The sequence below is a fragment of the Poecilia mexicana genome, unplaced genomic scaffold (assembly GCF_051168715.1).
Source record: "Poecilia mexicana isolate PSO_F unplaced genomic scaffold, ASM5116871v1 scaffold_17, whole genome shotgun sequence".
NCBI classification, from domain to species: Eukaryota; Metazoa; Chordata; class Actinopteri; order Cyprinodontiformes; family Poeciliidae; genus Poecilia; species Poecilia mexicana.
The window spans coordinates 21,222,050-21,248,272 of NW_028263386.1; the positions used below are offsets into that span (position 1 = coordinate 21,222,050).

At 39.3% G+C, this 26,223-nt stretch overlaps 6 protein-coding genes across 7 annotated transcripts; 2 read left to right on the forward strand and 4 right to left on the reverse strand.

Moving 5' to 3' along the window:
• The first annotated feature begins 140 nt into the window (after positions 1-140).
• LOC106932353 (UDP-glucuronosyltransferase 1A1-like) lies at positions 141-4,256 on the forward strand. The gene is made up of 9 exons (XM_015011013.2): positions 141-963; positions 1,378-1,441; positions 2,173-2,321; positions 2,539-2,666; positions 2,799-2,892; positions 2,993-3,118; positions 3,391-3,478; positions 3,575-3,794; positions 3,873-4,256. Exons 1-9 carry the CDS (start codon positions 436-438, stop codon positions 4,141-4,143), a joined length of 1,668 nt encoding a protein of 555 aa, XP_014866499.2. The 5' UTR covers positions 141-435; the 3' UTR covers positions 4,144-4,256.
• On the reverse strand, positions 4,255-6,869 carry LOC106932357 (NADH dehydrogenase [ubiquinone] 1 beta subcomplex subunit 3). The gene is made up of 3 exons (XM_015011016.2): positions 6,759-6,869; positions 5,851-5,979; positions 4,255-4,492 (listed from the first exon to the last, which is right to left on the reverse strand). The coding sequence occupies exons 2-3, from the start codon at positions 5,976-5,978 to the stop codon at positions 4,342-4,344; spliced, it is 279 nt and encodes a 92-aa protein (XP_014866502.2). The 5' UTR covers position 5,979; positions 6,759-6,869; the 3' UTR covers positions 4,255-4,341.
• Positions 6,870-7,317: 448 nt separating this feature from the next.
• pecr (peroxisomal trans-2-enoyl-CoA reductase) lies at positions 7,318-10,237 on the reverse strand. The gene is made up of 8 exons (XM_015011014.2): positions 10,079-10,237; positions 9,596-9,729; positions 9,338-9,503; positions 8,737-8,818; positions 8,551-8,647; positions 8,367-8,477; positions 7,972-8,083; positions 7,318-7,861 (listed from the first exon to the last, which is right to left on the reverse strand). The coding sequence occupies exons 1-8, from the start codon at positions 10,188-10,190 to the stop codon at positions 7,779-7,781; spliced, it is 897 nt and encodes a 298-aa protein (XP_014866500.1). The 5' UTR covers positions 10,191-10,237; the 3' UTR covers positions 7,318-7,778.
• An 857-nt stretch (positions 10,238-11,094) lies between these two features.
• On the reverse strand, positions 11,095-13,907 carry rpl37a (ribosomal protein L37a). The gene is made up of 4 exons (XM_015011017.2): positions 13,806-13,907; positions 13,051-13,179; positions 12,863-12,945; positions 11,095-11,254 (listed from the first exon to the last, which is right to left on the reverse strand). The coding sequence occupies exons 1-4, from the start codon at positions 13,806-13,808 to the stop codon at positions 11,191-11,193; spliced, it is 279 nt and encodes a 92-aa protein (XP_014866503.1). The 5' UTR covers positions 13,809-13,907; the 3' UTR covers positions 11,095-11,190.
• A 169-nt stretch (positions 13,908-14,076) lies between these two features.
• Positions 14,077-17,543, forward strand: cfap410 (cilia and flagella associated protein 410). The gene is made up of 7 exons (XM_015011015.2): positions 14,077-14,310; positions 14,438-14,456; positions 14,562-14,608; positions 14,900-15,129; positions 15,580-15,730; positions 15,813-15,909; positions 17,082-17,543. The coding sequence occupies exons 1-7, from the start codon at positions 14,234-14,236 to the stop codon at positions 17,241-17,243; spliced, it is 783 nt and encodes a 260-aa protein (XP_014866501.2). The 5' UTR covers positions 14,077-14,233; the 3' UTR covers positions 17,244-17,543.
• orc2 (origin recognition complex, subunit 2) lies at positions 17,544-25,969 on the reverse strand. Of its 2 annotated transcripts, none has more exons than XM_015011011.2 (16): positions 25,768-25,969; positions 25,541-25,611; positions 23,985-24,143; positions 23,202-23,288; positions 23,001-23,081; positions 22,879-22,910; positions 22,742-22,799; positions 20,612-20,943; positions 20,408-20,517; positions 19,696-19,828; positions 19,526-19,622; positions 19,308-19,454; positions 19,055-19,226; positions 18,136-18,197; positions 17,904-18,022; positions 17,544-17,821 (listed from the first exon to the last, which is right to left on the reverse strand). In XM_015011011.2, the coding sequence occupies exons 1-16, from the start codon at positions 25,782-25,784 to the stop codon at positions 17,738-17,740; spliced, it is 1,761 nt and encodes a 586-aa protein (XP_014866497.2). In that variant the 5' UTR covers positions 25,785-25,969; the 3' UTR covers positions 17,544-17,737. The 2 variants fall into 2 exon arrangements, with proteins under 2 accessions (XP_014866497.2, XP_087871032.1); XM_088014906.1 differs by having other exon boundaries at positions 25,834-25,968.
• Positions 25,970-26,223: the final 254 nt, after the last annotated feature.

Genomic DNA, 26,223 nt, shown 5'->3' on the forward strand with positions numbered 1-26,223 from the left:
ACATGTTTGTTTCCCAACATGTTGTAACACAATGAGAGGAAAGGCCGAACACCGACTTGGCCCAGTATCAGTGGTGCAAATTCCACAACTTTTTCCCCGACTGAGATTACTGAAGTTTGTATAAACACTCGTGAATCCCGTTATTGACGCCCGCTGAACTCTACCTCAGTTCTTTGAGAAAACATCAGCAACAGGAGAAATGTAATCACTTAGTAACTACAGCCTAAAGAACCAACAGTCTGACCTCTGACTACACTAATCTGAGATAATTGCTATTCTTTTGTTAAGGACTTTGAACACATGTAACTCTACCTCCTAGAGGAGCTCCGGCAGGAAGAGGAGTGAAAAGTTCACACTTGTTTTCAAAGGAGAGCAAAAAGGGTTTTGTTGTTTTTCTTGTTTCATTGGCGATACGTGAAGAAGGAAGGACGAAGAATGAGGAAAGCATATTTTTTGGTATTATTCCTCCTGAGCATGGCTGTAGAGGGAAGAGGTGCTGCAGGGAAAGTAAAGGACTCTACAGAGACTCCCAAGCTTGTCAAGGCAAGCAAAGTCAAAGTCAAAGAAACCGCCACCATTCCTGAAAAAAGCGGCTCTTCTTCAGGATTTCTAGGTAACCTGCTGGTGGTGCCTATGGATGGGAGTCACTGGGTGGGCATAAAAGCCATCGCACAAGAAATGGGTCGGCGTGGACACAGGGTCACCGTGGTGATTCCGGAGATCAGCATACGGATGGGTCCAGGGAAGTACTATGACACAATCACCTATCCTGTTCCCTACGACCGGGACTACATGGATTCTGTGATGACCTCGCACAAGGACATCTTGGAGAAATCGTCGCAGCCTTTAATGGAGAAGATGAAGAAGCTGTTCAGTCAGATCCAGAAAATTACAAACCTTCTTCACACCACGGCAGAGAGTCTTCTGTTCAACGCCAGCCTCATTTCTCATCTGGCACAGCAGGTGAGTGAACGTACGACACGGGGACAGATTTTTAGATTATGCACAAAATATATGGTTTTTGCTTAAGTTTTATCAAGTAAGCTGCCTGAACTTACTTGTCTACTCTGAAAATGCAGTGTAGACATTTTCAAGGAATATTTCCGTATGCTGCTTGGGATTCCTTGTTTTAACGGTGGTATTTTTATTTGTTTTTACCTATTTATTTTCTATTATTTATTTTCTATTAAATTTTTTAGGCATTTCCTAAAATAATATCAGGATACAACGCCCAAAACTTATTGACCTATCAATTTATTGTGTCTCAAATGCATCAGAAACCACAAACTTCAATTAATTTTATTTTATTTTATGTAAAAATCCAACACAAGGTACTGAGTATTTTTCTCCTCTCCTTCTGTCTCAATTCCTTCATAGAATTTCGATGCAGTCCTGACTGACCCAATGGTCCCAACAGGCCTGATTGTTGCTCACAAATTAGGTAAATTACCCCTCTTTGGGTTATGTGGTGGGTTTGTTCTTCTATGCAACGGGTCACACATGTTTTAACAAGTTCCACATCAGGACAAACTGCATTCCTAATGAAACTCCACTTGAACTAACATGAAATCACACACCTGCACGCCGACATAAAGAGGTAGCTGAGGATTCTGACAGGCACCTAAACTTTTCAAATGCAAGTTACGGTTCAAAAAATTCCTAATAATAACCCTCCATCTTTCTTTCTGTACCTAATGAAAGTAAATTATTTTCTTCACAATTAATGGATTAGATGACTTAAACCAGAATATTATGTAAAAGTCCACTGGTTTCAGTTACTCAATCACCAAGTGAGACACATTATATAGATTAGTTAAATAAAGACTCATGTTTTAGCTCCTTTATTTCTCTTGAGCATGATGAGTTTCTGCTATCAGCCAATAAAAACACAACATTTAAGATGAGAATATTACTTCAGATCAAAAAAATTCAATAACATAAACGTGGACTTAATGAAAAGTATGTTTAAAACCTGCTTAAAAGTTATTTTCTGAAGGTATGCTTTAAAATCTGTACTTTAATATGTAATCTCTACTATCGTATTATTATAATTAACATTATTTAAGTTCCCTGTGGGATCAATAAAGTATTGACTTGAAATAGTCCCATTTTCTTCTGTGAGCCACCACAGGCAGTGGTTTATGAGTCGTGTGTACCCTAAATCACTTCCAGGTCTCCCCACCATTAACTTACTGCGGGGGGTTCCCTGCTCTCTGGATATGAAGGCTTCAGGCTGTCCCTCCCCACCTTCCTTTGTGCCTCGATTCTTCACCAGATACACAGACAGGATGAACTTTAAGGAACGCGTCATTAACACTTTGGTAAGTACAGCTAATGGAAAATAAAAGATGGCTGCTCTAGCTTTGAATCAAAACGTTTAGTATAACTTTTTAATGGGTACAGAAATGTACCCATTAAAAAAGCTTTGTGTCAACTCTGAGTGATCAAAAAACAAAACAACATAGTTTTTCATTTTGATTTTGCAATGCCAGGGTTTGTACACCATAGCCATGGTCCTGCTTCGTTTCTGACCCACAGGTGGCGTTACTGGAGCCGTTGTTTTGCCGGCTGATGTTCTGGCACTTTGACCAAATAGCCTATGACTTCCTGGAAGAGAAGGTGAGCGTGGCAGAGCTATTTGCCGAGTCCGCCATCTGGCTGCTCAGGTAGGATGTTACAAGATTATTTTTCTACCTTATTTTTAGATAAGGTCATCCTTCCCTGAGGCCTAAAGACTTAGGCAACAATGAAGAAATGTGTGTTAAGTTAGAATTTTCTTGTGATTCTGTTCACACAAGGATTGACTTTACACTGGAGTTTCCCCGCCCTCTCATGCCCAATGTTATCCTGGTCGGTGGGATCAATTGTAAAGTGAGGAACCCTCTTCCTGAAGTGAGACATTTTTACCAAATCTCAAACTTTTCCTGACGTTCCTCCTTAATGCCTCTGGGTGAGAAGAAACGTTAAGAAGCTCTGATGTGTGTGTTTTCAGGATTTGGCGTCGTGGTTATCAGGCGAGCATGGGTTTGTGGTGTTCACGCTGGGTACCATGGTTTCAGAGATGCCAGATTACATCACTTCTACCTTCCTGGATGCCTTCAGCCAGATTCCACAGAAGGTACAGGGACACTAGTGGATAACAATATAAAGTCATCCGGTACCTTGTAAGCCACTTATATTCCTTAAATATGCTCATATTGTTTTGTCACATTGCCATTTAAAGAGCCAGACAAAGCGCAAAACTGTGAAGTAAATGGAAAAAGAAATAAAAAAAAAAAACATGATTTACAACATTACAAATAATTGAAAGTGATCTATTTGAGTCCAGCTAAATGTAAGTATGTAATCTCAAGGTTTCCAAACTAAAAGCTTTACTAACACTTCTGATAGGTCATATGGAGGTACACTGGCAAGTTTCCATCCAGAATCCCAGATAACGTGAAGATAATGAAATGGGTGCCTCAGAACGACCTGTTAGGTAGTAAATCTATCTAAAACCTCTAGGAGGACGACATATCACTGCTCAGACATATGAAACATCTAATGTTGTAAATAAATTGATGTCTTTTGAAAGCTCATCCTGGAGTTCGAGCTTTCATCACTCATGCCGGCTCACACGGGACATTTGAGGGCTTGTGTCACGGTGTTCCCATGGTTTTGGTACCACTGACCGCAGAGCAGCCCGACAACGCACAGAAGATAGCGAGCAGAGGAGCCGGAATCGTACTGGATATCACCTCTGTCACCACGGAAACCCTGCTGAAGGGGCTGAACGAGGTCATCAATGACCCCAGGTAGGAGGCGGCGCAGCTGAAACATTCCTCTCCTTCAGCTGAGTTCATCCTGTTCCATCCCTGTGTGTGTGCGCTCAGGTACAAAGAGAACATCCAGAAGCTTTCGGCTCTTCACAACGACCGGCCGATCGACCCTCTGGATCTGTCAGTGTTCTGGACTGAATTTGTGATGCAACATAAAGGAGCGAAACACCTCAGACCTGCTTTCCATGACCTGTACTGGTTCCAGTACTACAGCCTGGACGTCATGGCCGTACTAGCTACAGTGCTGCTGGTTTTTGTGGCACTGACATTTAAATGTCTGAGGCTCTGCCTCAGAAAACTGAGCAGGAAGAAGAAACAAGAATAGTTGGTGTTGCAGATTCTCCGTTTCCACCCTTATCAGTGTGAGGAAAGGAAGTTTTAAAAACGTGGTAAAAATCCTGATTTTAAAACACCATAAAGAATAAAAATAAATCTATGGAGGGGATCAAAAGAAGCTTTATTAAACTGAAAATACAGATCATCATAAAATCAAATTACATAATGCTGGCTCCAGGGAGGAGAATCAGTGTCCTCCTTTCTTTGGGGGAAACATGGTGTACTCTATTGCCAGAGCAACAGTGAACGCAGCGAAGCCCCATTTAAATCCTCGGAACAGAACTTCCGACAGAGTGACCGCGCGCGCGAAACCGCCTGAATACCTCCATGCCTCGTTGCTGCAGGAGGACAGAGACGGAAGGGAGAAGAAAGTCAGACATCATCTTAGATACAAACACAACCTTGTTAAAGTGTCAGATTTATCCAGCATAAAAATCAGACTTTGATAAATTGATTGGAAACTTTGTTAAGCTGCAATAATATAGTTACATAAACCTTAAAGTGATAGTTTATTAAAACAACGTTTGACTCAGTTTTGACATTGAGGTTTCTTTGGTGGGAGTCACTCAGCATCCTGTATTATGATTTGCAAATATTTGCCAACTCTGCCTCACATATCCATCAGACATTAGCTGAATTTACATTACAAATGTGCAGAAAAATGTCAATAGTCATAAAAAAATTGTCACACTGTCATCCTTCAACTACTTCCTGTTGTCTTCTTCTTCTTCTTAGTTTGTGCCAGTGGCAACATCCAGTTGCTGACCATGTGACTCGTGTGATGTGAAAAAAAAAGACTGTTTCCATTGCAGTTGTATGAATTAAACCAATTTTTATATCTATCAATCAATCAATCAAATTTTATTTGTATAATACATTTCAGCAGCAAGGCATTTCAAAGTGCTTCACATAATTAAAATAAAAACAGCATGTGACATTGAAAAAAAAAAACAGTGAGAGGGTCAAAACCCACCTCATTCTAACACCAAAACCTTTTTTTTATTATTGAAAATCAAGTTTTGTTGCCATTAAGCAAATTTATTTTCAAAATGTCAAATTGTGCAATTATATGGTCAACGGAAATGCAGCGTGGGAGAACATCTTTTGTTCACAGCCTCCTACAGCTGACTCACAATATGTCCTGTACAATTTAGCTCTGGACTTTGAGTAGGACATTCCCAACCTTGCCTGTTTGCCTCTGTCATCTTCCTCAAAGTTTTGCCTGAGAGGAAGGTTCAGTGAAAAAAATAAATAAATAAATAAAAAAATCAAATATACCAGATTAAATAGTCCTGTCAGGACAAATTTGAAGACCAATTCTGTCTTGAATTCATTTAATGTACTAACCAACCCGAGATATGGCCTGTAGTAACATACTACAGGCCAACTTTAGTACATTAAATGAATTCAAGATATTTTAAGGCCTTAATTTAGAAATAGGAACTTAAGACTTTCTAAGGATGCACAGATGCCCTGTTATTTCTGTTTAATCAGATTCAACGCAATCAATGGCAGGTGTAAACACAAGATAACTTAATGCTGAAACTGAATCAAAAGTTGCTTTATAATATTAGTTTAAAGATTCACTGGGATGTTGAAACTTTTTATTTTTCATATTTGTTCCTTTAAGTTGTTGAACTGTAATTAACTTACTTACATCCCTCAGACATTTTTACATGTGTGTAGAGATACTGACCGTGCCCACGGGTCTTTGAGGCCCCTGGCTGCCAATCGCTGCTGCGTGAACTCCAGCGGGGTTCCTTCCACCTTCCACTGGCGCCAGTCCGGCATGGACATCTTGCTGTGGCCGTGATCACCTCCCATGCTGAAAGCAAAAATGTTTCTCAGTTCTCATCTTGTTGGTGCTTCAAATGCTCTTTGTGTTCTCCTTTCATAAAATAAACTCTCCGGTTGTAAATGTGTTTGGTACAATTCACTGTAAATAAGATAAATAATGAAAACAAGCAGAAGAAATCTTCACAAACATGGTTAAAATGCTAAGTTTATACGTGTTTTGTTTTTGTGCTCTTCTATGACAGCAGCTGTATCACGTTCACAAATTTCATTATGTTTATTAGAAACTCTTCTATTGTGATGTTCTTCCAAGACATAATTTATGAAGATGCCTTTTATGCTTTTTCATCTGTTTTAGGGAAGCTTAAAATGTACGTGAATAAAACAAATTAAATTACGGTTTGAATTATTTTCCTTTTCACTTAATTTTGTGTTTTATTACACCAGTGTTAATCTGCCCATATTATAGATGCTACAGCTTTTTAGCAGAAAAGTTGAAAAGAAGCCATTTTAATGATACAACAGGAACCATAACTGTAATATATCAAAGCACAAAGATGTCAGTATACTACACACTTATCTACTTTTATTTATTTCTTTAGAAAAAACAATAGCTGTACTCTTTCTGAAGAAAGTCGGTGATTTCTCAGTTAGCACGCTAGCTAGAGTAGCCTATGATATCACAAATTCACTCCAAGACCTGTTTTAGCTCACTGCTTGGTTTGCGGTAATAATATGGAACCACAACCCGAGATATGGCAATAGAAATATCTATATAATGTAAAGCTTAAAAAATATAAATAGAAGTACCTGAACGGTTTGTTGTGACCTCTGCTGTTGAAATGAAGACTGCGACAATCAGCGGCACTTGACGGCAGAATTACGGCGAAGTGTTGGGGACAAAAAACCCCAACGTTTTCATAAAGCGCGAGCATACGTATAACATAATATGTGATTAGGTTTACATATATTTACTGGAATAATAAATATTTTGCTCATGTAAAAAATAAAGTTGACCTTCATTAGAGTATACGCCACCAAAGATATATCGATGTTACTTGGTTACCAACGTAGTATGAACTTATGTCCACATATTCACTGTTCTTGTTTAGGATAAAATAAGAAGTAAAATTCTTAAGATTCATGATTTAACACACAAATATAGATTTTGTTGTACACATATTACACATATTAAAAATCCCTCCATATAGTTAGCTTTCACTACCACATGTAAATATACCATAACAATCCAACTAACACAAATTGATGATGAAGTCAAGCTGAAATACAGATGAAATTGATATAATTCATAAATGTATGGACGCAGCTTAGAAAAGTGAATAAACAAGTAAATCAGGAAATTACAACATTTTTCCTTCCTCTTCCCATCTTTATATAGACCATAAAAATACAAAAATACTTATATTACAGACTTTTACTAATTTTTAGTCTCAGGCAAAAGTGCAGACTACCCATATTTTATTGTTTACATTTTTCAATCTCTTAGTGTTTAGCACTTTTTAAGTGACTAAACTTCCATTTGTAAAGCACTTGTGTGTTAAGTAAAAAGAAGTATGGTATTACCTTCAAAATAGCTGAAAAATGCTAATAATTAAAATATTTTAGCATCAAATTCATCTATCCCAACAAAAAGTTACACATACGTTGTTACTTCATTATATACAAATTTGCACACAATTTCCACTATAAACCACACTCCACATATACACATTAGGTTCGATCATTAAGGGTCTGGTGTTTTACCACTGTGGCTGTACTTCTGAGGTACTTGCCATCTAACCATTTGCTGTTTGCATGTTCTAGAATGTATTAAAGTTTGCTTTGTGTCTTGAGCAGTTCCTTCAGAGCGTCCAGGTTTTCCCCCTGTGGAGCTTCAGGCCATGAGCTGTGCTCTGCACACAAAACACACAGAAACAATCAGCTCACTATAAAGTGCAGGGTATAAAGACAACCTTAGAAAGTCGACAATATAAGTGTGGCTGTGATAACCAGCTGGACATACCAGGTATCTCCCACAGGGCGTGATAAAGGCTCTGTCCTGCATCCACTCTCAGGGTAGCCCCAGAAATGTACGAGGCACCGGGAGACAGCAGGAAACATACAGCAGAGGAGATCTGAGCAAAGAAAAGTAGATTTTCATGGCTTTAAATGTCTTATAATTAAATATTTCTGCACATTAATTTAAATACATTGTACCATGGGTGGTTTTTTTTTTGTTTGTTTTTTTTTAACAAGAATCATGAGTTATAATACAAACTTTCTGGGCTGATTAATATTTCTGTCTTCAATTAGCAGTTTCATTGGATTATTCGTACATTCCAGCACAATCTTTGACACACGTCTTTACCCTAAGCAATAGGTGTTGACGATTGTGGTTGTATTTTAAATAGTACACACCTCTTCTGGCAGTCCTAGTCTCTTTGCAGGGCTAAGTGGGATGGACATCTTGAAGAGGTGAGGTCCAAGTTCCTTATAGTTCTCCATTGCAGTTTTGGAGAATATTGTTCCCTTAAGCCAAACAAATACCCCAGTTACTGCAGCACAGAAACACAGACTCTGATCAGTTCGTAGCGTCACGTACAGGTGCCACAGCGTTGACTCGGATTCCTGAGGATGCCCACTCGATGGCCATCGTCTTGGTTAGGTTATCCACGGCTGACCTCGCTGCTCCTGTGTGCCTGTCAGCGAGAAGCAACGACAGGACGTAGCAGGAAGTGTGCAGAAACTTTTCACATTGTTAGTCAGTTTGTTGGTGAACGCGTCTTACGCCATGCCTGGGAAGCCTTTCCACATGTCAGCGATGATGTTGATGATCACTCCTCCATGCTGCTTCATCCAGGCTGTGTAGACTGAGAGAAGGGACATAGGGCGGTCATGTAGAGAACTCAGTGTCTTGACGCAAGTATTTGTATGCCTTGAACTTTTTCACAAGAAAACAAATGTCTGTCATGGCTGTCAGATTTCAAAAATCTGTTATTCATCTACTTCTCAATTGCATTCTACTCTATCATGGTCCATCACATTTAGGGCTCAAACAATTAATCGGGATGAATTGATTTTTGAAATAATCATCAACTAATTTAGTAAACAATCACGTGTTAACTGGAGTATACAAACTCTAAAAACAGCAAGAAAAATATATACATTTAGCATTTAAGATTTTTTTAAAATACTGCTTTGTCTAAAAGCAGTTCTACATAAAACAGTTCTACATAGAACTATGACACTTTCTACAAGTGTCATAGTTTTGTTTATTTGCATCTATTAATGCTTTTCTAATATTGTATAAAAATGACTCAAGTGATTAGATGAAAAATCTGCAAAATGTTCCAATACTTTTTATCTGAAGGTGCCTGACTTGAACTTACCCTCCTTGCAGCAGTAAAAGGTTCCAGTCAGGTTGGTGTCTATCACAGCCTTCCAGCCTTTGGAGGCTATCTTCTCCACCGGGCTGCTGAACTGACCCCCTCCGTTGTTCACCAGATAGTCTATCCTACCATACCGCTTCAGCACCGAAGACACAAGAGCCTTCACCTGTCACAAAAAACCCCCCAAGTCCAGTTAAAGCAGTCACTCGTGCTGCTGAGCAGATGAGTATGCAGAGAGGTCTGAACATGTTCTCTCGCCTCGTCCTCACTGCGGATGTTACAGGGAACCGTGGTGACACTAGCAGGGCTGCTGGGGGGGATCTTCTGCCTCATCTCCTGAGCCGCTGCCTCCAGCCTTTCTGCCTTCCTGCTGGAGATCACCACGCTGCAGCCTGCAGACAGAGCAGCAGCAGGAGGTCAGAGGGGTCAGGAGACATGATGATATGAAGCTGATGATCAGCAAGTTACCGCGAGGTCATGACAAGTCCTTATGTTTATGTAAATATGCCTCTGAATCTAAAATTAATTTGCTCCTCTTCTGATGAATAAGACTGTAAAACAAACGTTGTGTTACGTAACAACGGCACTGCACGTGCATTCTTGGACTGATAGGGTACATTCAAGGTTAATTATTACCTAAAAAACATGTATCTGTAGTGTAGTTCACCAGATAGGTATTGAAAAATCTATTGAGTTTGTTAAAAGTAAATTAACTTTTTTTTTTAAACAAACTAGTCTCACCTAGCTCGAGCAGCTCCGCAGAGATGGCTTTACCGATCCCGGTCCCTCCGCCGGTCACTATCGCTACTTTGTGATTGAACAAGCCCGGTCGGAAAACACTGGACGCCGCCATACTTGTTTCTACCAGGAGTCAGCTGGAGTGACGGCTCTTACCCGAGTAAAAGCGCCCCCCTGCGGAGACACTCCGTAACCGTCCATTTCGTTTTGAAGACTTTTATGGCTTCGGATGAACTTTTCAAAGGATTTTAAACTGAATGAACATTATTTTTTCATACTAAATGAAGCACAGCAAGCTAATAGTGTCACGGTTTGAATATTGTTTTGCAAGCAGTTCACCAAAGTGTGAGAAAGAGCAAAATAGCACAATTAACATTTTCCCCAACATCAGAATTGGTAAACCTGACAGAAAAAGAAAAACGGGGTGAGGTCACTAAAAAGTGAATTTCACTAGGATGTTTTTGGGTTAACTTGTCCTGCCAGATTTCACCAACATTGATATTTCCCACAAACATGAAATTAGTTAAATTTCTCTTTAGTATACTGCTGATCGATCCCTCCAAACTTCATCATATAAAAAACTAATTCCGTACACTGAAAAACCCTCAACACTGCAGCATGTAACATTTATAGAAATTGTTTTTCACGTATTTGTTAAAACTGATACTTTGTCGTGACAGTCTCGGAGATAATGTTGAAAAAATACAACTGAACCACAGCCTCTCTGCCAACTTTACCGTTTAGATTTGACAGATTTTAAATTGATTTTAAATTTTAAATTGCCTGAGCAGTTAATCTACTAGGGTCTTAATTACACCAGTATTATTGGTTATAAAAGACTACTGAAGACAAAACCATCCTTCATTTCAATCCTGAAAATTGAAATGACAACTTTTCAATTTAAAATCTGCTGTGCTAACACACTTCTTCTTCATAACCAATCAGTGAAGCGTCATTCATGAAGAAGCACCATCACAAGTTTTTCATTAGGACACAAACATTACAAAGACACAAGGATCTCCGCTCCAGACTTTTATTTTTCGATGTTGAGGCCATGTCTAGTTCGGCTGAAATAATAGAAAACAAAGTCCCAAATCCAGCAGCTGTGCTCCTGTTTACTGGTCCTTCAGTTCCTTCAGTCTCCTGATTGCAGACTTGACTGTGACAGCAGACGTTGTGCTGCAAGAAGCAGAAGAGACGAATATTAAGAACGCTGAACATCCCCAGAGTCAAGGTAATGAACGTTATTCAGTTATTCTCCATCAGCGTAAAGAAACGCTGATGCGACTCTGTTGTAGATATTTTTACAGTTTTGCTGTAGAAACTGCTATATTTTGGACATTTTGTACCAACCACAGTTTAATTTATACCTAGTTTGGGAATATTTTACCCTGTTTTGGCAACAGCTCATTTAAAATCAATCTACAAGGAGTTGACGTTATGTGTAACACAAACAATAAGAAACACGTATTGAGGTCAATATCAAATCTTAAAAAAAAACAAACAAACAATAATTATGTGCCATGATAAAGGCAATGCTTAATCCTATTGGTATAAAACATGGAAGTAAATCGGCATGAAATGGTCACATATGAGTAAGAACTAAGAATTCAGTAAACAAATAAGTGAATTTACAACGATTAAGATGCCAAACAGCAAAAACAACAAAACCAATCACTTAGGGCTGGGTATAATGGATTTAAACAAATAAAATAAAAATAACAATAAAAATTCTAAAGAATATGAGATTACAAATGACTATATATTTTCAAACACTAGCTTTTATCTCCATCATTCCTTCCGTGAGAATTTTTAATTACAAGAATAAAGGCAGAAAATGTTTTACAAAAAAGTTGTTTTGATGAAAAACAAAACTTGCATTAGGATTTGTGAGCAACTCGGTCCGTGTACTTTTCTTAGAAATACACTCATTTATAAAATAATGCCCTGTTCTGATATTAATTTGACGCTGATTAAGATTATATATTTCTTCATAATATGTGGGAAAACATGTGCCAAAGTATAAATTCATAAGATCCTCAACAATTCTCATGTTGATTTTGAGTTGGATTTCTCATAAAATTAATTTACCCTCGTATTATTTTGACTATCGTCGCACAAGAGCATTCTTGCAATATTATGTCTTTGTTGTCGTCATTAAATGAAAAATAGCAAAGTATCATCCTGGCCCTAATATTCCATCGTAGAGTTCACCTGAATTTATAGTGGAAATAAATAGAAGTTGTAAAACACGCTAGTCAAACAAGACGGCGGCTTTGGGCGTGAAAACATCTCTACTCTTATGGAAACACAAGTTCATTGGTGAAAACGAAAAAATTCTTGATTTTCCCAAAATGAAATCTGCAAAAAATCGACTCATCGTCTGGTCCTATAATCACTCCTTTATTTATTTTTTATTTTTTCAATAAACGGTCACTCTATAAAGATCATTTTGTCATTTACACAAGTCCGTCCAGCTAAATCCCAGGCTTGGGCGTGCTTTCTGCGCATGAGGTCAGAATTGAGGACGGCGTGTGAATAACAATTTAGTGCCCTTCACATGAGGAATATGAACAACATATGTGACACTGTCATGGCTTTAAAGTCCAAATGCATTCATTTCTTTATCAATCAAAAAAATAGCTATGTTCCATCCTTGACGCCAGTAAACCCAAAAGCCATCTGTTTTAATAACCATCTAAAAGAATCAGAAGTGGCTGTGAGGTTCCAACAAATGACACTTGAGTTAAGACATGCAAAGAGCTGGGGGAGAGAGAAACTACATACTTGTACGTCCAGGCACCACCAGCCACAGTCTTCCTGCAGGACCCACAGTGCCAGATGCCAACAGCCCTCCTCTTCATCTTGGTCTGTGGATAAAGAGTACAATAATGCTGTCAAGTTCTCCAAGTAAAACATCCTCACTTTGTTTCCGTACAATTTATATTGATGCCATCCCAGAGGCGTTTACTTACCTTGCCGCAGAAAGAGCAAGTGTATTTAGCATGCTGAGAGATTTCAATCTTCTTCACCATCTTCCTCAGCGACGCGCCATAACGCGTGCCATATTTACCAACAATCCCCACCTTCTTGGTGCGCTTGGCCTGGTGGGGGGGGGGGAGAACCAAACAAAACGATTGTTAGGGAGAAATGTACCATCTTCACTGTGATGAGCAAGGGTTCATGCAACTCCTGGGATTAATAGGTAACGCGTTTTTTCAGTTCATCCTGTGTAAGTTCGGTACATTGCTATATACAATATATTAGCTTAATACTAGGACCAGAAAAGTCAAAGCACCTGGAAACTGGACTAAACGGGCTACAGTAGTTATTCATACAGGCTAGAAGCCTCTCATAAACGGGCTAACCCACTCATTTAAACGCAGCAATTTCAGACCCGTTTTTATACGGTTACGCGTAATTGAATGTGTTGTTGTACCTCTGAAAAGACGAGGAAGCTATCTTCTAGGGACTGACGTTAAGCTGCCGCTAAATATAATGTAACTAGCCGGCCTGGTTTGATGAGCAAAGCTAAGGCGGTAGCCATTTCTGTGTCAATGGCTCCGAAAAACATCGCGTTTACAGTCGATACAACCACCAAACAAACACAAATAATATTCTGGACAGGCAATCATGATCCCCACAAAACTTCAGCAGGGGCAAAAATATTGATTATACCACTAGAATCATAAGATTGATTCGGATTATGAAAGGAGCAGGCTAGGCTCACCATCGTTTCAGTGGAGACGTAGGTCCAAAGAGGGAGAGGTTAGTGCGCAAGCGCGATTTACTGAAGTTGCTCGAGAGGCATTGTGGGATTTTGAGTGTTTAGACAAGACAAATACTAACTTCACGCTTTTAATATTAAAAAAACTAGGGTTGTTTAAAATAATTGACTAAGGCATTTACTAGCATGCAGGGTTCACAAAAGAGACAAAATAAATTGCTAAAGTTTTTTTTCTTCTTTTGAGCCGTAGTAACCAAGGACGCGTTGTTGGTAACGCGCATGCGCATTAATGTTAAAGACGCCAGCTTTTCCCTGTGCAGCGGAGTTGAGATGTTTCTACGCTGATGCTGTCATGAAGCAACCTGCGTTGTTTTTAAATATACATTTCATTGACAATATTCCTAATTTTTAGGGCGTGTAGGCGATAGGCAATGAAGCTAACACGGAAACTTGTTCTTGCTAAGGCTAAGGCCTCAGACTTGGAAAGCGTGAAGAAACTAAACTGCTGGTAAGAGCTTAAACTAATCACATCTTTAATTTACACCTTCTTTACATGTTAACACCTGTGTTGGTTAAGATGTACTGGCTCCATGTGTTGAGTCTGTACTAATATTGTGCTACGTGTTGTTTTGCAGGGGATGCAACCTGACTGACGTGAGTAGGCAAAGTTGTGTGGATACCTCAGTAAATTATGTTGATCTTTACATACTTACAAAAATAATCATCTCCATCAAATTGTGTAATTGCATCTCGTTTCAGATTTCCATATTCTCTCAGATGCCCAGCATTGAAGTGTTGACTCTCAGGTTGGTCAAGTAAACTTTGCTTTCTTTCTCCACAATCTTCTTGTTAAAGTTATGAACCAGGCTTTTCTGTTAAATCAACAAAAGTCACTTTAAATATCACTTGTCACATATAAAACAACATATCATGGTCATTTTTAAAGTTAGTTTTACTGTTGTAAATTATTTATTCAAGGTAACATAAGACATAGAGGGACAGATCGGTTCTTTTTGAACACTTCCATTTTCATTTTCTCTCCATCACATGTTCAGAACAATTTATGATTTGCTTACTACAGTACTTTCTCTCTGCAGTGTGAACAACATCTCATCTCTATCTCCCTTGGCTGGCTGTCTGTCTCTGAGTGAACTGTACCTGAGGAGGAACATGATTCCTACACTATCAGAGCTCTGTCATCTGCGTCCGCTGACGCGTCTCCGAGTTCTGTGGTTGGCCGAGAACCCCTGTTGCGGTACCGACCCAAGTCGGTATCGGCTCACCGTACTGCGTTGCCTTCCTCGACTCCAAAAGCTCGACAATCAAGGTGATTTTGTTATGTTTCTGCGCATGACAAAAATACTCTCTGGCAGAGAGCAATTGTAGCCTAGATGTTGTTTTATTTTCTCATAATCTTTGGGATGTACAGTAGCTGGGTCACACACAGTTCCTGCAAAAGTAAAAATAGTCATTGAACTTTTCAACATTTTGTCAGGTTACAACAGAAAACGTCAAGTTATTTTATTGCAAACAAAATGAAAAAGTTTTTGTATCGACCTTTCTCTGCAGTTAATGTTTAAAATTTTTTGTATGTTATGTGTAAATTACACACAGTTGGGCAAAACAATTTCTGTAGGCAGTTGTGGCACACCACACTTTTCAGATTTCGATTTAACTTGCATCTGTAATGTGATAAAAACATTTTTTACCCCATTTTTTCAAAGGTTGCGAACACTTATGCGAGGCACTTTCCTTGTCTGACCTTTTGTGTGTTCAGTGGTAACCGAGGAAGAGATCGCGCTCGCTCTAATGGAAGGTGACGAGGTCAGCACACCCACCGGCAACATCCACAACCAGCTTCCCAACAACGGCCTTCCAGATGCAGAGATGGAGAACGATCCACTAAACTACAACATGGAGGAGACCAAGTAGGTTTTGATCACTTTTCACAACAGTTTTAACCTTTACCAATAAAGACGTTTCTGAAATTCTATTTTTTCTTCCCGTCAGCAAAATCAGAGAAGAGCTGGGAATGAAGCCTCTCTCCAGAGACAAATTCTCCTCTCTTTCCTCTCCATCCACCATGGAGAAACCGACGATGAAAAAGGTAGCATCTGCAAGCATCACCCCACTAGAACCTGTTGACTGAAGCCAGGGTTTCTGCAGATTTCACCAATTCAAATTTAAGACTTTTAAAGGCCACTATGAATTAAAGTTAAGACCTGTATCACACCAGAAATGTACAAAAGAAACAGCCTTAACTACCGTATTGCCAAGCTTTGTGACACAGAATGAATGTAGCCTCATATAGAAATGATCAAACAGCGAAGATGAAGGCCGTCCACCTGGCAATAAATTTGCACTTACACTAGCTTGCATTTTTTAACTAGCTAATTTTTTCCCCTCCTTCCTCTGTCTCCAATATAGCTGGTTTGCTAGCTAGTAGGAGTATATTAGCAGCTAGTTAGCAGTAGCCTCAACCGCTTTGAGTCACAGAGCACAATGAAGCGACTTGAACCCAGACTACATAGAATGTGCGAGTAACACCACAACAAAATGTATGAGTTGTAACATATTTAAAGCCAACTTCTTTTCTAAAAGTCAATTTAAGACATTTTAAGGCCTTAATTTTAGATTGTGAATTTAAGACTTTTTAAGGATGCATGGACACCCAGAAAGCCCGGGAGATTAAAGAGGACGTACCGCGCAAAATTCACACTTTGCACTTTTTTTAAACTTCCATTTGGGTTCCTACTGCTTCTAAAAAAACACCTAGTGCTAAAAGAAAAAAAAAGAAAAGAAAAACCCCTCACCCAGCCAGTTTTTCATAATGAGTCAATGTTTTTTGGGTGTCTGGAAAACAAGCCGTTTTAAAAATTGCTGTAATTTCTGCTAGAAAAGACAAGTGTTTGGTTGTTGTTGACTTACCATCCAGAAACTACTTGCATTCTTGTTGGTTGTGAAGAAGGCTCCACTTCTGCTTTTCAAAGATGTACAGTTGTATAATTGCACATCTGTTTGTAGTCATTTTCATGTTCAAGAGTAAATTTTGAGTTAAGCAGCAGCTAACTTGGATTTAAAGTGACAAGAGGACCTAAAACAACTCATTATGACAGCTCAAAATAGGCAGAACTGACCTGACTAAAGTCTTGTTACTTGGGAATAATTTTGTGCAAAAAATTTACATATTTTGTATAACATATAGTCCTGTCCTAACCCGATCAGCGAAGCTTATTAAGTCACCGTTAAAGTGAGATGCTGTGCTTTTTTTTTTTCCAGACCCACATCCTCGATGCGGTCCTGCTTCTGCTGAGGGACCTGGATGAAGAGGAGCTCCATGTGGTGCACACCGCCACGCAGAACAGGCTGCAGACCTACACACTAGATTCAGGAGATGGTCAGAGATCATCAGCTCAGAAAACTGCAGAGATCCAGCACTAACTATATCCACAGCATGCACTCAGAACGACGTCCCACTCCCCCCTCTTTTCCCATATCCAGCACCAATCTCAGGATTCTAACCCACACACGCGTCGCCTCCCGGTACCTTCTGCTCGTTTATGTGTACAGTTTCTGATTTCATTTCACTGCCACGTCGCATTTTTGTGGCCCTGGTTTCCCAAATTATTAAGGAATTCTATTGTTCAGCTGCATGACTACACGCCTTGCAAGAACATAAGAATGTATGTTTTGTTTAACGCGCATATCTATTTTGAAATTAAAAATAATGTTCAGCAATAATTTAAGTCATGGTGGCTTTTATTGATTCAGATTTACACTGAAAAAAATGTGCACATCTAACCATGATGTGAATGTCACAGTGCAACGGTGCATTCAGAGCTAATGCTTCAACTATTAAACTAGCGCCATTTATCAGAATGAGTTCATATCAACTGCAGGAAAATTGCAGATCGTGATTTGGAAGTCTTGTCCTTTCAGTCATCATCCTCGTTTTCTAAGAAATCAATCAGCGTGTTTGTCTCCACAGCAACGATCAGGTATTCTACTCCATCTGCGCCCTGGTGGAAAGCAAACAAAGAATACATTAAAGACAGAATACAAAACAGAGTTTTTCCAAGGAGTAAAGTTGGGGAAAGTCACCTTGCGTGTCCGGATCAGCTTGTGGTCTCTGAACTCTGTCAGCTGAGTCCTCAACGTGAGGTCAGAGTTCACCAGGAAAGCCTCTCGACAGCGCTGGTAGAAGTCTTGGAATGACAAGCCTGCATTTGGCACAATGAAATGTCTATAAATCATCAATATGGTGAGGTAAAAATTACACTTCCCCCAAAAAATAACTGTTCATAAGTTTGAGCTTTTGAACCCGAGTGCGTACCCGAGTAGGAAGGATTATCTTTGTTTTCCAGCTGGAATTTCACCAACAACTTGAAGATTCCTCTGCAAAAAGAAAAGTAACGAGTAGATGAATTCTAATAAAAGTATTGGTTAAAAAAAAAAAAAAAAAATATATATATATATATATATATATATATATATATATATATATGAATTTGTTTATAGCTTTTTCTCCCTCCCATAACAAACTTTTTCACAACAAAATGGAACAAAACTCAAACCGTATGTCTTAAAAAACAAACAAAAAAACTTGAAGTCCCACCCCAACCTCCCCACCTACCTTTTGCAATTAATTTACACCCCAAGTTGGGAATTCACAATATGACTTTAGTTTTAATTCATTAATTAATTTTTCTCTAGTAACATTATCAATATTACTGTATTTTAGTGGGGATTTCCTTCATATATGATGAGTCAATTCCTTTTACATAAACAACGAGCGCTCCCAAATTTGATAGAATTTATGATATTGATGTTTTATCAAAAGTTAAAAGAAGTTGTAAAATCAATGCCTTGTTGCCATGGTTACACACAATGGCACACAATTTCAGACAAGAACTGTCTAAAAGTAATAAAGTACGAGCAAAACTCTTCTTAGCTTCACAGCATCTAAAACCAGAGAGAATAATTGTCCAAGCATTCAATGCATCAACCAAAAAATATAGTATAGTTTTTCTACTTTCTCAGGAGTTTTGCTTTTTCTATATTTGCGGCTGTAGGCATGATGGCAAACTTTACTGAATAAGAAGAAATCTGAAGCAAACCCAAACTTGAATTTGGACAAACAGATCAGATTCACCTTTAGGGGCACAAAACTGAGTCGAACCTTACATTCTTGTTGATAAATTCCCCTTTCACTCAATAAATAAATGACTCATCAGATCTTTAAAACAGTTCACCTTGCGTTGGGCGTCAAGCTACGCAGCACGTGTGTGAGGGAGGACAGAGCCAGCGCGCCCGTCTGCTGCACCAGGAGAGAGTTCTCATACGACGTCTCCTCGGTGTAGTGCTGGAACGTCACACACTCCCACCACAGCCAGTTAAACTGGCTCTGCTTGAACTGGTCCCACACTGGAAACATTACAGGAACCACTTAGCCACAGGAAAACCCCATTTATCAATGCTCTGAGCTAAACTCCTCCTAACAGCCACCTAATGGAGCGTTGATGTGGTCTATAGAGGCGACTAAGTGCAGGTTTGGCAGCGCCGCCAGCTGCCCCAGTGCACTCTGGGTCTTCTCTCCTCGCAGCATCGGCCCGTCAATGTTGTGGATCAGCAGGTAAACGTGGAGATCCGGGCCTGAGGTGACATGGGAGGAAATGTGAGTCGAGTCCGACTTGAGAGGAAAACGCTTTAACAAGCACGCTTACTGTCTTTGAGTGTCTGAGCAATGAAGTGGATCTGATCTGAGGGCGTAGAGAAAGTTCCCTGGTGCTCCAGAACCTCACAGGTCAAAGCGTTTAATATCTAAAAGAGATAACGTTGCAATTAAACTATTAAACAACTCATGAGGTGTTTTCTTCCTCTTTCGAATACGGACCGATTTGAGAGTGATGGAGGGGAAGAACCCGTTGACGACGAGGTGGATCTCCTGAGACAGATGAGACACCCGGAAGTCTTCCAACAAAGTCTTTTTGCTTCCCAAACCGTAAACCACCACACTGAATCCCAACCTGCACGCGCACACACGCACACGCACACACACCCTTTTAGGCGACAAACTAACACGAAGCAGGACAATGTTGCAGAATGGAACCAAAATGATGAATAATTGTTTTTTCATAAATAAAAATGTGAAAAGTGTGGCTTGCATTTTGATTCGGCTTCCTCAAGTCAAACTAATCTTTTACTGTAATTGCAGCTGAAAATCTTTTGGTGCCGAAAACAAACGGATGCCACGTTTTTCAGATTGCATTTATAAAATTATTATAAAACATTTAAAGTGTAAGCAGTGGCGCCCCCAACAGGTGAACTGTGGGGGCCACGGCCCCCTACTGAAAAATGTTGGTCATCCACTGTCCCCCCAGAGAATCATTTTCAGATCATGGAATAGAATAAAATAGAAACACTTTAATGTCCCGCAAAATTGAGGCGCAACAGCAGCATAAGGTATGAAGGTTCACACATGAAAAATGTTCTCAAAGTTTAAAACAATATAGAGAAAACAAGATTAACAATAACAGTAAATAAAATAAAAAATTGATAACCCTCAGACCTTGAGGAAAAACTTCAGAAATGAGAGCCGTACTTACTGTAACTGTAACATCCATTTGGTAAAGTGCTGTCTGTGTTTGTCATGCAGCTCCTGGATCTCCTTTGAGTAACAGGACGGTTTACCTTCTAAAAGATGAGCCAAAGTCTCCTGGGGGAAAAAAACAAACAGAAAATCAGTTTGCACTTTAGCCATAATTAGACACATTTATTAGGTTTTAAAACCCTGAATGTGATCAACCTACCCTGTCTAGTTTAGGGGTTTGCAGGCGCTCGAGGGTCCGGTCTGATGTCAGAATTTTGGAGCTGCCGTGAGCCTCAAAGTACTCCTCGGTCATGGCGGGCTGGTTAACAGGTTCAGGTGTGTTCTTGCTCTTCTTGGCTGGAGTCTTAAAGAGAGCTGCAGACGAACCTTTACTAGGAGTTCTGTAGTTTTTATGGATCTCTTTTTCCTCTTTATTAATTTTCAGCTTTTCCTTTAGCCTATCCTCTTCCTCGTCCTCCTCCTCCTCCTCTCCATCCTCCTCAGAGTCAGACGGCGAGAGCTCACTGTCGCTGTCCGACCGAAGGCTCGGCGCTGAAAACATTAGAATGGTGGCACATTTACATGCTTGCAAAAATAATTCACATCCTTTTACTTTTTCACAGTTTCCTCAAATTGCAAACTTAAATGTATTTTATTGGGATTAAAAAGAACAACAACACAGAGTACAAGTGGGAAGTTGAAGAAAAATTATGAATGACCTATGATTAACATATTTAAGGTCAACTTACTTTTTTTAAAGACAAACTTGTTTTTGTTTTAGCTCTCATGGCCTTTATTTGATGGTTGATTGGGGGGGGGGGGAGCGGGGGGGGACATGCGGTGGGGGTTGCCGGGGCCGGGGATTGAGCCTGCGACGGTTGCGTCGAGAGCTAAGGCCTCCATATGTAGGTTGTGCTTAACCCCTGCGCCACCACAGCACACCCCATTTTAAAGACAAACTTAAGGCATTTTAAGGTCTTAAGTTTTTATACATGAATTTAAGGCTTTGTAAGGATGTGTGTGGTGGTTCAGCAGGGACAAATAATCTTTTATTTCCTGTTCAGTGTCCCATTTATACATTACTTAGTAGGGCTGTTGTAAACGAATATTTTAGTAATCGAGTAATCTATCGATTATTCTTACGATTAATCGAGTAATCGGATAAAAAAAATTATAAAATGAAATATTGGTAAATCTGGCATAATACCGGTGTTACTATCAGATATCAATATCAGTCCAATTTTTCATATTTGAGCATCCCTAACAGTTGCTTTTTTGTAGTTTAGAAAACTAACCTGTAACAATAATAGCTCACTTTCTAAGTTAACCAGAAGAAAAGTTATAGAAAAATCTGAAATTATATTGAATTTAATAACAAAGAGGCAGGCTCACAAATGTGCTAATAAAAAATGTCTACAATCCAGCTTTTAGTTTATGTATTCATCTTCAGTGAGTTTAATAGATTAATTAAACTCACCTTGCCACCTAACCTGTCACGCTTTGGGTTTGAAAATACGGGAAATGCCGCCTGGAGTGGGAGGAGAGGGCGAATGAACGAACGTAAGATGGGGTGGAGGAAATAGACCAGCGGACTGACGAAGCGTTAGACCGGGGGACGAACACGGGGGGAAGCAATACGGGATATTTACGACACCTTCACTGGTCACACTCAGAAACTCATCTACCAGCCATGTACGATGCGCTCCGCCACCCGTTTCTTCAGACCGGGATATGAAATTTATTGTGCGGTTCGTCGGTAAAGCTACATTTACACGGTAAGCATCAGCTACTCAGCCACCCGCCCTGTTCAGGCTATCCGCTCACCTCAGCGCTCTTCCCGCCGTTCGCTTTCAACCAGCAGCCCCGGAGGAGAAATGCTGCCGTACTCCAGGCATTCCCCCAGTCATTTTAAGGATGCTTATTGGTTCCCCAAAAACGATAAAAAGTCAGGCATTATCATCAATCAATAAAATCCCCACGGGCCAATCTTGAAGATTGGACTTTATGCCGCTGAGACTTAGCTTTTGTCAACAACTCAGAGGCGGAAGTGAGAGCTCCGCGCAACGCAAATGAAGTCCCGGCCGGAACACGGTGCGCTAACTAATAAAACATAAATTAACGAAGCTTCGAGGCAGGTAAATTTTCCTCGAGGAATTTTAGTAATCGAGGTACTCGAATCATTCGAGGAATCGTTTCAGCCCTATTACTTAGTGCTGGTTGATCACATGAAATCATCAATGAAACACACTGAAGTCTGAATTTCACGTGGCAATCATGAAAGATGTCAGTGTTGGTGCAAAAACCTTCGGAAGGCACCGTTACATATCTCAATAAAACATGCTGTGCTTACTTGTTAGTCTCTTTCTGAGCCTGTGAGGCGTTGTGGAGACAAACCGGACCTTCTTGATCTGCTAAACCGGAGCTGGTTAAGAGACCAGACAAATCTCAAAGCGCATTTTAAATCAACACTTAAGTTTGGGGTCCTACCCTCTGTGGTGTCCTGATTTCGCCTTTGTGGTCTAGTCAAAGAGAGAGAGAAAAAAGTGTCATCTTCAAATAAACACAGGATCTGGTCGATCATATGTGATGGGACGATGATCTGGACTCACGTCGGCCCGTCCGCGTCGGGGTGCAGGGTTCAGCCGGACCGAGGCTCACACTTTTCCCCGGAGTCCGAGCGAGCTCGCTTGCTGCGTCCACCAATGAGATGTACAACACAAAGCGTCCGTTATGAAAAGCGACAAATCCAGCTTCACAAAATCATTAGAGTAAAAATGTAATCGTTTTTACTGGAAACCAGCAGATCTCACCAGTGTTGGCCATGCTGTTGCCACGTCTGTTTTTCTGGAAGGTAAAAATGGAGGCTCCAGCCACACTGGAGAGGCCATCCTCATCTTCTGCAGAACCAAAGAACAATAACAGAACTGCATTATATGAGAATTTCTCTTTTTAATTATTAGGGATGTAACTAATCATTATTTAGTTACATCTATCGATTACTCTCATGAGTAATCGAACAAAAAAACTGGCACATTATGCAGATTTTAAATTAATCCTTTTTTATACAATATTAGAAAAATACAGACAAATAATTAAATTCTTTATTTAAATTAGAAAATAAACAAGTTGCCCAAGATGGAATAATAACATTCCTTTAGTGAATGCTTGATCATTTGTAGCAAAGAATGCCTCTACAGCTAAAAGAATACTTCTAACATAAACATCGGTTTCAACTTGACTCATCAATACAGTAGAAAGATGATCTGATTATTTTTGGACAAACTGATTAATAATAGATAGCCAAAGGTGCTAAAAAGATGTTGTACAGTTTTGACTTGGTTACTGCTCTGACTGTGTTGTTCTTTCAGCAAATCACCTTTTCTGGAGTCTGTGTACTCCTGTTCGAATAATCGGTTATTAAATTATTTCAATAATCGATTCATCATAATTAATCTGATTAATAGTTTCAGCCCGAGTAATTATTCCTAAAAGTAACGATTCTGTGACAGTTCAGACTGCACACGAAGCTAGTTATGCCTCTGTCGTCATCAGACAAGCCAATTAAGTCTGGATGAAGAAGCTGTGTGCGTTACCTCCGTCATTCTCTGTTCCCAGAACTCGGATGTAGCCCTGCTGATCGTAGACTCCGTTTTCCTCCTGATCCAGTTGCTCATCCTCTACGTGTCCCTTCTGTCCAGCTGGGCTCTTAAACTTCACCATCCTCTGGACGCTGCCAGCACCATTCTGCACGCCTTGTTGAGGCACAGCGCACACAGATAAAAGGTCAGAGGCAAAACTGGTGCAGCCCGTTTGAATTGGTGGTGTTTTGAACAAAGTCCACAAGTTTTCAGTTGGGTTGAATTTGGGTTGCTCCAGAAACTTTGTTGATTTTGAACTGAGTTTAGAAGTCTGTTTGGGTTCATTTTCCTAGTAGATCAACCAAAATTAATTGAATTTTTGAATTCTGAGAATTTTGTATTTGGAAGAATCTGGATTTTTTATTTTTTTAATGCACTCCTTGGTTTTGGCTCAACTCCACAATTTTTCTCACTTTCTTTCCTGAGAAAGAAATTACAAATGACAGAAAAATATTTTCAAAAAGTAGCTTTTATTTCAATAACTTCTTCTGTAAGTTGTACGACGAAGTGTTACGAGAATAAAGTCGTAATGTTGGAAGAATAAAGTAAAAATTTTAGGAGACTTCTATGAGAAAAATAAATTAAAAGGAATGTTGAGCACCTTGTAAAGTCGTTCTTTGGTAGAAGTTTTACACATAATACTTAATATTTTAAAATATCTATTTTGAAGAAAGAACACAAACTTAGCTGTTCATGTCAGATCCTGATAAATCTACTGAAGCTTTTTTCTAATTAAAAAAAGCTTCTCAGTTGTAATATGTTTTATGTGATAACATTGAATTTATTTCTGATAATATGACTAAAAATATTGTAGCTTGCCCCTAATGCCCCATCATAAAACTCAAAGAAGAGATGACTGAAATAAAAGCTACTTTTTGAAAATATTTTCTGTTTGTAATTTCTTTTATAGAAAAGAAAGAGAGAAAGTGGGAAAAAAAAGAAAAGAAAAAAGATTGAAATTAAATCAGGTATGAAAAGAAAAAAATCTAAAATTTTAATTTTAAGCCATATCGTCCAGCTCTACTGTTGATTTGACTTCAAGTTATGGAAATTCATCATATCATTCGCCACTGGTAGCAAAACATCTCCTCAGTATAATGCTGGCACCACCAGTACAGTGGTACCAGTTTGATGCTTCCTGTCAAATCGTCCTTTTCTCCTTTTCTAGCTCCATCATGAAGATTTGGATCAGGTGGCTGTTTCCATGAGGATAATAATCTCAAACACACATGCTAAGTGATTTTGGACTGAATGGACAAAGTTTACACGAAGTGCACCAGTTGTGCCAAGAAGAGTTTAAATATTGAGCAAAAATTATGTCAAAATCAAAGTGCAAGTTGCTGAGGGGCAGATAATCCAACATTTCTGAGCGTATATGTATATTCTTTAGCCTTTTTAGATTAGAGGAACACCACAACATATTCAAAAAAAAATTTAAGCTGTTCAAGCGTTTGATTAAATACTCCTTGTATTGCAAAACATAGAGTGCCAGAAAACATAGACCTCCTCACCCTCATGTTTGTCCACGATGTGCTCCAGAACATCTCCATCCCCGACGAACTTCACTTCCAACACACTCATTCTTTAGGATAAAACCAAAAACACACTGAGAGACTGGAGGCAGCCAGGCAGCTCTCTGTTTAAAACAACACGCTGCTGTCCGGGAGTGTATGTTTAGCCGCTAACGAGAGGTTTCTATTATTTTTCACTCATGAACGCAGTAAAAAGTCATATTTACTCTGGCTGTTGTGTCATGTAGAAATGCAGCTCCTAAAGAGAATACGAACAACTAAACGCGACTTACTTGAGTTTGCTAAACAGACGCGAACGGGTTTAAACTAAAGACGACAAACAAAACTAAACTAAACTAAAAATAAATATTTTAGCTGTGCTTCGGTATGACAAGTTCTCGCGCCATTCTGCTGAAGATTTTAAACCACGTGATAAGTGAAAGGTCAGGCAGTGACCAATTAGAACGCTGGTTTCTCTCAAAACTACATTTCCCAAGATGCACTTCAAAGTAAAGCTTGTATATCCATATTTGGCACCTAAATGTGGTTTCGGTTCTTTTCGTTAGAATATTAATCAATATGGTTTTTATTGCAAGTTAAAATTGGACAATAATCACCATTTATTTTGTCTTTAACGAAAATATGCTCACTAAATCACGAGACCACTTATTTTTCTTCATATA